The sequence below is a fragment of the Malaclemys terrapin genome, chromosome 12 (assembly GCF_027887155.1).
Source record: "Malaclemys terrapin pileata isolate rMalTer1 chromosome 12, rMalTer1.hap1, whole genome shotgun sequence".
NCBI lineage: Eukaryota > Metazoa > Chordata > Testudines > Emydidae > Malaclemys > Malaclemys terrapin.
In genome coordinates, this window is record NC_071516.1 from 36,245,864 (window position 1) to 36,260,775 (window position 14,912).

General features: G+C 43.7%; 1 protein-coding gene across 1 annotated transcript; it reads left to right on the forward strand.

The window, feature by feature from the left end:
• The first annotated feature begins 896 nt into the window (after positions 1-896).
• On the forward strand, positions 897-12,833 carry LOC128846822 (olfactory receptor 6B1-like). The gene is made up of 2 exons (XM_054046059.1): positions 897-1,496; positions 11,877-12,833. The coding sequence occupies exons 1-2, from the start codon at positions 897-899 to the stop codon at positions 12,831-12,833; spliced, it is 1,557 nt and encodes a 518-aa protein (XP_053902034.1).
• The last annotated feature ends 2,079 nt before the right edge of the window (positions 12,834-14,912 follow it).

Genomic DNA, 14,912 nt, shown 5'->3' on the forward strand with positions numbered 1-14,912 from the left:
TTTTGGTTTTGATGGAAAATTGAGGTTGTGACAAAATGAACGTTATTATGAAACTTGTCCGCTTTCCATGGAACATTTCTCTTTTCATGCAAAAACTGAAAATATCTTTTTTGGCTGAAAACTGAGTATTTTCAGTTTTGTGGATTTCAGTTTTCACAAAAAGTCAGTGTTTACCATAACCACCTTCCCCAAATCGTGTTCCAACCACCTGCAATATTTTCAGATGTGCCTAAGAACACAAATCCCATTGATTTTAAATCCCTTAGGTCTCTTTGAAAAATCTCCCCTACTCAGTTTTAATGAATTAGGGACTGTTGAGTTGAGAGAGGGATCTTGGGTTTGATGTTCAGTTGGGATTAATTGGCAGAGATCTGGCAGCAATTAGTTTCATAGCGGCCAGAAGGGAACATAGTGATAATCTAGCCTGACCTCCGGTATAACACAGGCTGTAGAACTTCCCCAGAATAATCCATGTTTGAACAAGAGCAGATATTTTAGGGGTGAGGGGAAATCCAACCTTGCTTTAAAAATCCCCTGTGATGGAGGATACACGTTTAAAACCATACACATTGTTTCCGGTCTGAGTTTGTCTAGCTTCAGAATCCAGTCGTTGGATTGTGTTATATCTTTGTCTGCTAGATTGAAGAGCCCGTTATTAAAGATACTTGTTCCTCATGCAGGTATCTGAGGATTAAGTTTTTTCCCCTCAGTCCTGAGGGATTCAAAAACTGCAGGATGGGAATCTCATAATAAAGAATATCAAACTAAAGAGCGGTGATAAAAATGATCTCAGGAAATGGGCATCTATGATTTTAAAATGTCTGTTCTTTCTTTCCCCGTCTCTCATTCCCTTCTTCTGACTTCCTCCTTCTCCTCTGAAGACCCTCAGCCTAAAGATGGAGCAGGAGAACCACACCAGAGGCCGGGAGTTCATTCTGCTGGGGTTCCCGACCATCCTGGAGCTGCAGGTGCTGCTCTTTGTGGTATTCCTCACCGTGTACCTGCTGACCCTCCTGCAGAACGTGGTCATCATCACCCTGATCAGGACAAACCATCACCTCCACAAGCCTATGTATTTCTTCCTCAGTCACCTCTCCTTTCTGGAGGTTTGGTACATCTCGGTCACCGTTCCAAAACTGCTGGTGAATTTCCTGGCAGAGAATAAGAGCATCTCCTTCATGGGCTGCATGGCCCAGCTATACTTCTTCATCGCCCTGGTCTGCACCGAGTGCGTCCTCCTGGCCGTCATGGCCTATGACCGCTATGTGGCCATCTGCCACCCGCTGCGCTACCCAGCCATCATGAGCCACCAGCTCTGCCTGCAGCTGGCAGTGGGCTCCTGGCTGGCCGGCTTCCTCATCTCTATGCTGAAAGTCTTCTTCATCTCCCGGCTGTCATTCTGCGGCCCCAATGTCATCAACCACTTCTTCTGCGACATCTCCCCACTGCTCAACCTCTCCTGCACCGACATGACGGTGGCGGAGATGGTGGACTTTGTCTTTGCCTTGATCATCCTGCTCATCCCGCTCTCCATCACCGTTGCCTCATATGTCTGCATCATTGGCACCATCGTGCGCATCCCCACTGCCCAGGGCAGGTGGAAAGCCTTCTCCACCTGTGCCTCCCACCTCACCGTGGTCATCATCTTCTTCTCGGCCACACTCTTCATGTATGCCCGGCCCCGGAGGATCCACTCCTTCAACCTCAACAAGCTGGTGTCAGTCGTGTACACAATTGTGACCCCCATGCTAAACCCCTTCATCTATTGCCTGAGGACCCAGGAGGTGAAGGGGGCACTAAGAAAGATGCTGTGTATCAAGAGTGCCATCCCCAAGGTCTTCAGCAGTGACCACTAGCTTTGGATGGGGCCGATAATCATCCCACCCTTGGAATCTGCCTTCTCTCATCACACACAAGGGGCCCAGTGGAAGTGACCTCTTAAGAATGGCTGGATGGGATTCTACTCGGGACAATAGGTGGCATGAGGTCACCTGAGTATGAACTGAGTTTCATGTCAAGGTTGAGCTGTATCTCGAGCGAAGTACGTTGAGTGTAAAGAAGCAAAGAATGTACAGATGTAGAGGAGGAAGGACATTTATGCAAGCTCTGAACATAAATCAAGTGGTTTGTGACCAAGGGCAAAGACAACTGAAAGGTCGTTCTTTCCTTTTTGAGGTCTATGTGAAATGAGTTGTGTGGTCTGGATCCCTCTCTGGCTGAGTGTATGCTCAGCTCTGGCTCAGTTTGGCTACCGATCTGAAAGTAAAACAATTCTATTTAATGATAACAAGGATAAAATCAGACTCTTGCCAATTTGAGCAACAAAGCTGCAGTTTCATCACAAACGGAACCCCCTTCCACCCAGTAGGGTTATGGGTTCAATCCACAGTCACCAGTATGCGTTAGGAATAACTTCTTTGAAACGGAAAACCCTAATTCTCCTCTGACTCAGATTGGGGTAAATCAGAAGTAACTCCAGGGGGTCAATGGGGCTCATTCTCCTCGTATGCATCCCATTTTTGTTCAGGAATAACTCCTCTGGAGTCAATGGGTCTGATTCTTCTCTGACTCACCCTGGTGTAAACCAGAAGTAACCCTACTGACATTCCTGGTGTTACAGTGGATTAAAGGCAGAGTAAGTGACACAAGAATAAGGCCCTGAATTAGAAGTGAAACAATAAGTGGTTACAGGTTACATTTCCCCCCAGATCGAGAGAGAAGAGATCATGCATTTTCAGTCAGTTTTTATTTCTGATTAAAGAGAAAACCAAACCAAATGCTAAGAACACGCAGTGTTGGATATTTTAAAGGGGTATACGGGAGTCATCACATAGCTCACATTTACAGCTGGATGAATGATGATTTTTTTCAGTTTGCTGCCAATTCCAAAAATAAATAACATTTTAATTTCAGGATGAATGGAAACTGACATGGTTTGAAATTCTTCAACAAATTGAAAACTCATTTTTTTTCAAGTAGAAATAAAGCCTTTCAGTAATGTTGAAATGAAATGTTTTGTTTTGACTTGAAATATTTCATTTTGATTGTCAGCCTTTTGTGGTGTGCATTCTTCTGTTATTTGGGAGATCCAAGTCCAAAACCCTTTCCCACCTCAGGCAGAGCGCGGAATCGAATGCAGGCCTTTGATGTTCCAGGTAGGCATGCTAACTGTAACAGAATGCTAATCCGTATTATGATGCTCAGCCATTGTGTACAACGTACCTTATTTAAATGAACCTCAGCTATACCTGACAGAGCATTACAGGATCTTGTGATGAAAGCATCTGCTGTCTATAAGCAAACTCTATAACCTGAGCTAAAGTTGATACAGGAGAAAATGTTACCACTTCCTGCTACCTGTACTTCATTCATTTAGTGACCCTGCCTTTGCTTTTGACAAAAGCCTGGAAATTTGAGCAACAAAGCTGTAGCTGGGGCTCAAAATGAAACATTTTGTTTGGTTTTGACATTACCAAAACCTTTCAGATTTTTTTGGTTCAATTAAACTATTTGGCCAACTGTACCCAAAGTCAACAATTAATTTTGCTCAACCCCAAACTGCATGTTGTTTGGTGAATTAGCCACACACCTGAAAATTTTCACCCACCTCTACTCACAGGATCTGTCAACAGGGACTTGGATACCTAACTCCCTTAGTCTCCTTTGAAAAATTCTTACCATAAAGTCCAAAAGCAAAAAAAAAAATAGGGTTGGGGGCAAAGTTGTGTCAATATCCCTGTCTCTTCCTTCCTGCTGAGGCTGCAGTTGCTGGTGTGGGGTTAGCAGGCTGTTCCTATCCCAGACAGGGGCAGGGATGTGACAGACCAGTCCTATCCCAGGGAATAAGCTGGGTGGCAGGCTGGGGTGGATATCTGGGCCCAGGTTGCACCATGCTCAGCTGAAGCCTAGGCCACCACCACTGATTCCTCTCTGTCTGGCAGGGAGAAGGGGGTGGTGCTGACAGATTCACTCAATACAATCTGCCACCCCCATGCCTCATAGGCCTGGGGTGTCAGATTTGGCCCGGCTGCCCTTACGTTATGATGGATGGGCGGTTTGGCCAAATGTGAGTGCTGGTGTGGAACCCAGTGCATTAGGCCGCAACATCACACAAATCTAGTATGGGCCCAGCTGTAGTGTAGACATACCCCCTAGAATCCCCACAGACCCAGGGGAAACACCAGAGAGCTGGCTGGGGGAAAGTCTGTGGATCGGGGAGGGGGGTCAACTGCCCCCCTGCCCCATAGCAAGTGACACCCCTAATAAAGCCTTAATTGGAGAGCACGCATGAAGACCCCTCACACAGATATCCACCTCCGAGGGGGAGATCCAAGACTTCATGGGACCTCAGGGTGCTATAGGCAAAGCACTTGGATTTTACACCCAACTCCTACAGACAGGCACTGCACAGACACAGAGCAGGAAGCAGTCCTTACTGCTTACAGATAAGACAGATGAAGACTGGGATGGGAAACAAAGGCACAGGCTGGGGAAGTGAGTTGGTCAAGGTCACACAGCACATCAGTGGCAAAGCCTACGGCAGAACCGGGGTCTGCTGAGTCCCAGGCAAGTGCTGCATCTCCTCATGGCTAGCGTTGAACTCTGTGGCCATCCCACCTCTATTTTCCCTTCATCCGGGCCCCTTTAAGAACTCACAGTTCAAAGGGGTTTCAAACAATCCCCACATATGGAGTCCTCTGGTACATACTGCCCACCAGGTCTCAAGCCCCGTTCAGTGTCCCTGTCCTGTTTCATCCAGAATTACAAAGAATGCAGACTGACATATTCTTCATGTCAGCTGGGCCTGTACAGTCTCTCCCCAGCTTGAGCAGGATCTGTCCCAGACCTCTCTATCTGGAGAGCTTTCTCCCTCTCTCTCCTGCTCTTTCAACTTTTCCCCTGCTGGCTTAAGGTCCCACAGGAGACTTCATGGACCCTGCAGTAACTGCAGACATGGCTGCACTCCCCTGGGATTTCCTCTTCGCTGCAACTTCCTGATCTTTTATTCTGTGAGCACCTGATTCAACCCAGATGTGGCTCATCAGGGCTTGCTTAGCCCCAGGCTCTCCATTCAATGGGGCAAGCCACCCTGTTACACCTCCGGATTAGACCCCACTGCCTTCTGCAAAACCCATCCCTCTAAAATCCCCAAGTTCTCTGCATGGCTGTGACTAGGATACCAAGAGGAAGAGGTAAGAGTCATCTTGCATCAGTATTAGCTCAGATGCATTCCTGAAATATTGAAAAACTACTTAATGGTGGGAAGGGATCATTTTTGTTTTCCTTACGAGTAGACAAAAAAGTTCACTGCTGTGCTCCAGGCTGGTTTGCCCAACCCCCTAGCATAAACAATCAAAAGAAATGACAGAACCCAGGTTACACAAATAGGATAGCTGTCAGGGATGGAACCAGGGTGCTTAAGAGCTGAAGACATAAGTGACTATACCATGAGCTAAAGAGGCAGCTGATGTTGGTTGGGGTTTTAACATTGTACTTCCTATGGAGCAGGCAAAAAAGGCCAACCCAAAACATACACGGGGCAAGCTGGTTATGCAACCAATACACATAACATCCAAATTTGCCAAAGAGTTGGCCAGTGATTTTGGATGTGTCGGTGTTTGGGTTCCCAACATAAGAACATAAGAACGGCCACATTGGGTGAGACCAAAGGTCCATCTAGCCCAGTATCCTGTCTTCTGACACTGGCCAATGCCAGGTGCCCCAGAGGGAATGAACAGAACAGGTAATCATCAAATGATCCAATTTCTATCGCCCATTCCCAGCTTCTGGCAAACAGTGGCTAGGAACACAATCCCTGCCCATCCTGGCTTATAGCCATTGGTGGACCTACCCTCCATGAATTTATCTAGTCCTTTTTTGAACCCTGTTATAGCCTTGGCCTTCACAACATCCTCTGGCAAGGAGTTGCACAGGTTGACTGTGAATTGTGTGAAAAAATACTTTCTTTTGTTTGTTTTAAACCTGCTGCCTATTTGATTTGTTGATCCCTAGTTCTTGTGTTATGAGAAGGAGTAAATAACACTTCCTCATTTAATTTCTCCACACCAGTCATGATTTTACAGACCTCTATCATATCCCCCCTTAGTCATCTCTTTTCCAAGCTGAAAAATCCCAGTCTTATTAATCTCTTCTCATACGGAAACCATTCCATGCCCCTAATCATTTTTGTTGCCTTTTTCTGAACCTTTTCTAATTCCAATATATCTTTTTTGAGATGTGGTGACCATATTTGCATGCAGTGTTCAAGATGTGGACGTACATGAGACATCTTGGACTTGTGGCACATCTGGAGATTGGGTCCAACAGTGCTCTTAAAAAATGAGGCATTCAAAATCAATGGCACCTTCAGAAAACTCTGGCTGGGCTTTTCAAAGGAGATTAAGGGCAGCAGGAGCCCAACTCCCATTGAAATTAATAGAGTCATTGATGTTTTACAACCAGAAGGGACATAATGACCATCTAATCTGACCTCATGGCTAACAGAGGCCAGAGAATTTCATACGGTGATTCCTGCATTAAGCCCATGTCTTGCAGTTGAGCTACAGCATATTTTTTAGAAAGAGTCATCCCGTCTCGACTGGAAGTTTCCACATGCTGAAGAATTTATCACATCCATAGGTAAGTTGTTCTACTCGTTAATTACTCCCACTGTTAAAAATTCGCCTCCTATCTTAAACCTGAATGTATGTAACTTCAGCTTCCATCCATTCAATGGGAGGTAGGCATCTAACATTGTTGGCTTCTTTGGAAATCTTTTGAGTTAACTCCTGCTTCATAGATTTGAAGGCCAGATGGGACCACAATGAATATTGAGTCTGACCTCATGCAAAACTATGTAGATTGTACTTAGTGACCGGACTGGAACCCTTGGCTCTGAGAAGTCAGTCCTCCAACACTCGAGCAGAGAAAAAAACAAGGTTAAAGCTCTTTTCGCTTGTTGGATTAGCCACTGGAGGGTGGGACCGCTCATGGATACACAAAATAGCTATTACGTTACTAAAGCATTGGGTTGTCTTGGGTATGTGTCCAAATGAGTGGTGACATCTTGAGACACGTCCAAATGAGATCCATGAAACAGTGTGATAGAAAGTCAGTGGGTCTTAGGTATCTAAGTCACTTAGGGACATATTTTTAAAAGGTATTTAGGTGCTTAGTGGGATCTTGGTGCCTAACACCGATGGATATTAAGTGCGTAGGAGCTTTTGAAAAATCCCACTCAGTGCCTACCTATCTTTAAACATATGGCGTTTTGGTGCTTTCAAAATTGTTCAAAAGTTTCCACCAAACTTAACTGCCCAACCTGACACCACTTGGACTTCATGCCCAGAGCTGCTGAGCATACACAGCAGCCACTGATGTCAAGGACACTCAGTGAAAATTGGGCCAAGGGGATCTCAACTTAGTGGACACTTGAAAATCTGGGCCCGAAACCAGCCTTCCCTCGTTCTCAATATTACAATATGTAATAGTGTGAGTATGCCCATTGCAAGGGCTGTTGTGCACTGATAGACAGATAAATGTGTGCATGAGAATGGATAGAGAGGAGATCAGCATAAAATATTTATGGATAAAGACACAGATTATTATTATAATTGCATTTATATAAATTGGAGAAACCATTGCTTTCCAAGTAACTCACCAGATTTTTTTACACTACTGATCAGGCAGATTATGCCAGTGCAGGAGATACTTTTTTTATTATAACTCCATAGAGAGGTCCTATCTCAGATTAACGTGACATTATCCTAGATCCTCTATAGCTAGGATTGTCCAAGGGGTACAAGGCAGTTTGATAACCATTTCCTATTCTAAATCATTGAGAGTTTGGTTTCTAATTCCCTTAGGCTCCTTTAAAGCCCAGCCTGCACAGACAACGTTAAGTATTATCGTCCACTCTTTCCAGTTGGAGAACACAGGCACAGGCTAGACTGTCAAAGGTATTTAGGTACCTAAAACTGTAGCTAGGTACCTAGTGAGATTTGCCAACCATGCAAGCAGTTTAGGCATCTAACTCCCACAGATTTATATGACAGCTGGGTGCCTAAACCCCTTGGGCACTTTTGAAAAGCCTGCTAGGTACCTCATAGACATTAAGGCCAGAAAGGGCCATCATGATCATGTAATCTGACCTCCTGGGAAATAATTACCTGTTTTGTATCTTTAAAAATCTGTCCTGAATGAGTTGTCCAAGATCACACAGGAAGTGTGTAGTAAAATTAGAAATTGACTGCTGCTTGCTTGAGTCCCACTACAGTGTCTTAACCCGATGACCTGTCTTCCTGCCTAAAATCTTCCTTTAAGTAACAGCAATAATAATAACAGCAATTACTCCCCTTGGGCCAGACACATGCACCCTGATTTAGTTGGGTTGCATGGGCTCTAGGTCACTACATACCCATGAGCATAGAATCAACTTTGTCTGTGTGCAGGTTTGATGTCTAGGACCCATTCAGCCAATGCTTATACAGCCTTTAGTCGGTTACACATACACAGGGCTGAGGAGGAGGGTGAGGGAGGGACAATTGCACTCGCGTTCCGAGCTCAGGTCCCCCCCCCCCAAAATGTCTGTAACATCTGTGTAAATAAAGTGAAATGTGAGGGGTTGGGGCCCCATTGCACATGATGTAAGGGGGCCCAAAATTTCTCTCGACTAGCATGAATGACATATGTGTGCTACCAGCGCTTGGGGCTCAGAGGGACAATTAGACCTCAGGGGTTAACGAGTATATTTACTGTGCTGTTCCTTGCTTCTGGGACAAAGTCAGAACTGCTAGAAGCAGGGCATTTAGTTTGTGGAGTTGCACCTGCTTACATCACCTTTGCATGTGGCCCTGAGGGGATGCAGGGAGGAGATTTGGCTAATGAGTCCGAGGATGTGACTAGATCCTCGCTGTTGATCTGCTGCTAAAGTAAAGGAATGGAATTTTCTTTTCTTTTATTCTTACTTGGGAACTCTGCTCGGATAAGATCCTTAATCTGTAATGTAACTGAAATTACGTTGATTTTAAAGGGAGTTTTGGGAATACACTCAGGGTCATCATGATAGATAGATAGATAGATAGATAGATAGATAGATAGATAGATAGATAGATGTTTGCAGTGTTGTAATAGCCGTGTTGGTCCCGGGATATGAGACAGACAGGGAAGGTGAGGTAATACCTTTTAATAGACGGAAAGATAAAATGAGCCAAAGAGAAATATAAACAGTGGGTTTAATTTAGAAACACCATTACTGCTGTTGTCATTGTCGTTATTATTTCTTCTTGGGAGGGCTTGCTCATGGCTGGATTTATTAGATTCTTGAACAATAATGTGCTGGGAATTTTTGCAAATATGTATCTGGTTTTAGATTGGTGCAGAAATTATACTACTTAAAAAAATTGCTAAACAGCTAGGCTTTAAGATAAGCACTATAAAAACCATGAAAGAAAAATTGTGTGTGTACAGAACTGAGAGAGAGGGGGGCACGGAGGGGGAGAGATTAGATCAGACTGCCAGAAACTCTTTATTCAGTTTCTACTCACTTCTAGTTACTCTACTCTAGTCCTGTCTGTGGGGAAACATCCCTAACTCATTGTTATCCCTGTTGTAGTAAATGTCATTACTTGTGTCACTAATGGCTCATAGTGTTACCAATCCTATGCACAGAAATTTGCAGGATTGGGCCATAGTGTGTCTGGCATATGCACTGTTGCCTCTGAATCTATGACTGTTTATAGATTTACTTGTGCCAATTTTCAAAATATTTATTTTAGGAAAATGAGGTCTCATCTATCAGAGGTAAATATGAGTCTGCGTATATTTTTGTTTCCTTTTTTAAATGCAAATATTTTTACAACATGAAATGAATGTTAAACTAGTACAATTTAAAGTTATGTTGAAAAGGCATTCTGAAACTCATGAATAGAAGAGAAAAGTACAAATGGGGAGAGATAGATAGGTACTGATACAATTTCTTAATTGTTGTTAAAATGTTTGTCTCTTCTGCTTTATATTAGACAATTTGACAGTTAAGATAGATAGATAGATAGATAGAGGGGGTGTATGGGGATAGATAGATATTTTTGTCTCTTTATGTTTTAATTTTGCATTTAAGTTTCTATCATCATCATCATCATCATCATCATCATCATCATCATCATCATCATCATCACTGCAGTGTTGGCCCTACACACTATAAAATTGTAGCACATAATAATAACAAAGTCATTGTTTTCAGTACAATAACGCCAATGATAAAAAGAATTCCCCATAGGTGTTTGATCCTGCTGGCCCCAACCCGGAATATCACTTAAGCAGTGCTTTAAAGTTAAGCACGTGAGCTCATTGACTGCAATAGAATTACTCATGCAGAAAGTTAAGCACACACATAAGTCATGGCTGGTTCGGTGCAGTGTGCCTAGAAGATAGCAGGATTAAGCCCCAGTGAGTTTTGCCTATTTCTTGGGAACAGCCAGAGATTGGAACCTGGAATGGCCCCGATTGCTCCTGTCTGATGCTAATGCATGTGTGAAGTCCCAGGTGCAAAGCTGAGTGTGTGTGAATCAATTAGTCTATTTTCCTCTCACTGTTCTTAAGCTCCAGGTCTACTTCCCCACACTGCAGCAATAAGGACTGCTGGTCTGGATCCCCAGTGGGTGTAAACTGGTGTCACGCTGCGGGAGACAAAGAATCTATACCAGTTCACACCAGCAGGGTATCTGGCCCACCGTTTTCTTGCTCAGTTTTCTTGCTCCTGTGATTACACAGACAAAGTACTGTTTGTTTGTTTGTTTGTTTGTTTGTTTGTTTGTTTGAAAGAAAGAAACAAAGAAATGACAAATAAACATAAAACAAACCAACTCATGGACTAAATAAGGCCCATGCAGTTATCAGCAAACTAGAAATGTGGAAAACATTGGGCTTAGGTGGGGACTTTCAAAGTTTGCCTGAGGGATTTAGGTACCCAACTGCCACTAAACTTCAATGGGAGTTGGGTGCCAAACTCCCTTAGGTTCCTTTGAAATTCTAAGCCTTAATCTGTTACAATAATAACAACACATTTGTCATCAATGGAGCTCACAGTTCTTTACTTACAAGGGCCATATCATTACGCTTATCTTACAAATGGGGAAACTGAGGCAGGGTCATGAGCAAGGTCACCCAGCAGGCCAGGAGCAGAACCCAGATTGCCTGAGTGTCAACCCTGTACTGGAGTCATAAGGCCACACTGCTTCTTGTAGGTCTGAAGTATGTTCTCTGGCACTGTAGACTAGTTTATGAGCTGGCCAAAGTATTCACTACAGACTTAGGCTGGGACATCCAGTGAGTTGGGGGCCAACCTCCATTATGCTCTTTAAAATCACAGCCTGACCTCCTGCATTAAACATTCAGCTTTGGAGGGCTACAAAGTTTTCTGAATCAAGATGTGATATAGCTGAGAGTGAGACATTGGCGAGGGGTCCTCAGAACTATGGTGCAGAGTCTGCTGCTGGAGGGAGAGAATTTTGAAGGCACATTGTAAGTCAAAGGTATTTGGGCACCCAACTCCTATTTGTGTCTTTTAAAATTTGATCCACAAAATATAGAAGTAAAGCATTGTTGTGAAGAATCACAGGAATTGGGTGTCTGTGTCTTTGAAATGCTGTATGTAGTCAATACCAAATAACTTTATTTTGTCTTTCCACTCTTCATTTTTTTTCTTTTCATCACTTCTCCTTTCCATATTTCTTTCTCCTGTCTCTTTCTCCACCTTTCCTCTTCTTCTTACTATTTCTTTCTATTTCTTATGTTTTTTTTTCTTCTTCTTTGTGTTTTTCTCCCACATTTTTCTTTCTTTGCTGCTTGATTTTGTGCCTCTCAGCATGGAGTGGGAGAACAACACCAGATTCCAGGAGTTCATCCTGATGGGATTCCCAACTGTCCCGGAGCTGCAAGTGCTTCTCTTCATGGTATTCTTGGTGGCTTATTTGTTGACCCTCCTGGAGAACGTGGTCATCATCACCCTGATCAAGACAAACGATAACCTACACAAGCCTATGTATTTCTTCCTCAGCAACCTCTCCTTCCTGGAGGCCTGGTACATCACAGTCACTGTCCCAAAACTGCTGGTTAATTTCCTATTGGAGAGCAAGAGCATCTCCTTTGTGGGATGCATGACACAACTCTACTTCTTCAGCTCCCTCATATGCACCGAATGCGTGCTCCTGGCGGTCATGGCCTATGACCGGTATGTGGCCATCTGCAACCCACTGCGCTACCCAGTCATGATGACTCACCAGCTCTGCCTGCAGCTAGCGGTGGGCTCCTGGCTAGTGGGCTTCCTGGCTTCCATGCTGAAGGTCATCTTCATCTCCCAGCTGTCGTTCTGCGGGTCCAATGTCATCAACCACTTCTTCTGTGATATCAGTCCTTTATTGAACATGGCCTGCACAGACATGACAGTGGCAGAGATAGTGGACTTCATCCTGGCTTTGTTCATCCTGCTGGTCCCGCTGTCCATCACCATTGTCTCCTATGTCTGCATCATCGGCACCATCTTGCGCATCCCCACCGCCCAGGGCAAGAGGAAGGCCTTCTCCACTTGCGCGTCCCACCTCACTGTGGTTGTCATCTTCTTCTCAGCCACCCTCTTCATGTACGCCCGGCCCAAGAGGATCCACCCTTTTGACTTGAACAAACTGGTTTCGGTGATGTACACGATCGTCACCCCCATGCTAAACCCCTTCATCTACTGCCTGAGGAACCAGGAAGTGAAGGGAGCTCTGAGGAGAGCTTTCTATGGTGTGAATGCTGTCCACAAGGTTCCTATCCTGGTCACCATCTCTCAGTAGGACAGAGAATTCCCTACTGGTGAAAAATTAGGTGTGAAGGCAAGAAGGAAGGTGGAGCACACTTATGATGGAATTTAAAGCTGGTAGTTATGGAGACTCTGTTTGCAGTACAAGATGGGTGCTCAAAAGCCTGAGGCAACCACATAGCCAGTCTGTCTCCAGAAGCCTCAATACCGAATCTGCTTTCTAGTCAGTATATCCAAATCCTGTCTCTTCTTTGCCTTCAGGGGACCATAAAATAGGACATGGCTGAGGTGTAAAAATGTCAGTATGGGTTGGAAGGTCCTGGAATTTGGGTTGCGTTTTAGACCTGATGTTCCAATGCCAGCCAATATTTGGTGTCTAATAGTCAAAGAGATTTGGAAATTTAGATATAGACTATGGAGTTAAGTCCCCAAGGGAACAGATGGGAGGCCAATCTCCTGGGATAAGGCTGGACAAAGTCCTGGAAATGTTCTGCCGCGATAACTTTTTCATTGGCCCTAAGGAATCAGTGGACCAAATCCAGGGGGCATTAGTTATTCTGTACTCATGCAGATTCCACAGAAGTCATTTGAATTTTCTTGAGTAATAGCTGAATAAAAATTGAGTTGGGAGTTGGGTGTCTCCACTTCAGGTCAGTGTGGATTCTATTCTATAGGATAATTAATCTCAGCAGAATATGATTTTTGTATTTATAATTTTGATGGATAATATTGATGTTTATTTTTAAGCATTTTTTCTATTTTCCTTGATTTACATTTTCACAGTTGTGTGATATTTTGGGTTTTAAGCATTTTTCCCCCCAATTCAAAGAGGCCTAAAGGATTTAGGCACCAAAATACTAGACAATTGAGTGGATAATTCCCTTAGGTAGGCAGCATAGGTGGTTAAGAGGGATGTGGGTAGGACACTGCACTGGGACTCAGTCATCATCTCAGGCCAGATTTCCTTACATAAGACATTTAGCTACCCTGTACCTTAGCTCCTCATCTGTGAATTAGGATATTTTTTTCTGTTCTCAGGAAGAAATCCTTTACTGGTTGTGAGCTGCTCTAATACTAGGGAGATGAGGGCCGTATAATTACCAAAATAGATTAAACCTCTGCTCTATTGTCTCTTGATGACTCCAGATCACATTCATTCAGTTTACAAGTAATACAGGGTAGATCGGCCCTACAAAACCCGCCTGGGATCTGAGTGTCAAGCTGGTTTCTTTCCTTCTCAGATAGAATCCTCAGCAACACTGCTTCTGTAGGACAAATTATAGCCTCAATGGCCTCTGTGTAGCCCCTATCCCCTTCGCACCCTGCACTCTGTGATCCCTGTTCAGCCCCATCACCTTCAAAACCTGATCTTCATGATCTTTGCGTAACCCCCCTTTCCCAAATCCTACCCTCAGCTCTACCTGTACAAACTCATTATCTTCAAAGTTTTCCCTCATCAGATGCTTGGAACTTAGTGAACAGTTCTGATGATGTTGGACAAGCAGCCATAGACTTGACTTAATTCTCCCCCAGCTGCATTGGATAGGCAAAGCCAAAAGGAGGAACACAATAGTCACTGGGAGCAATAAGGCTGGTTGAAAATTTTCCATTGATGATTTTTGACAGACAACTAGGTTTTCAAATAAAAAACATGTTTATGGAAAATGTCTGCTTTTTGCATTTTTTCCTCATTTTTCATTGGAAAACAGAAAATCAAAATGGTTCCAGTTTTCAGCTGAAAAAAAAATCAATTTTTGGCCAAAATACCTTGTTTGTTTGTTTTTTTACGAAAAAATAATTGTTAGCCAAAAATGAGCACAATGTTTAGCTTTCTTTTTTTCAGTGACAAGTCAAAATTTTCCACTGAGGAAAAAAAAATTCTGACCAGCCCTACTCTAAACACACACGGGAGTAGATTTGCGGAAGAAAACAGGGCTAATTTTAAACAGGTCCTGATTTTTATGTGTCTAGTAGGAAGTTTTAAGACAGATTGGTGCCTAAAAGTCATTGATTTAAATGGGAGTTAGTCATGCAGGGCTCAATGCTCAAAAGAACTTAGGTTCCTAAGTTCTATTTAAGCTCCTAACATCTATTGAAATCAACTCTCATTGAG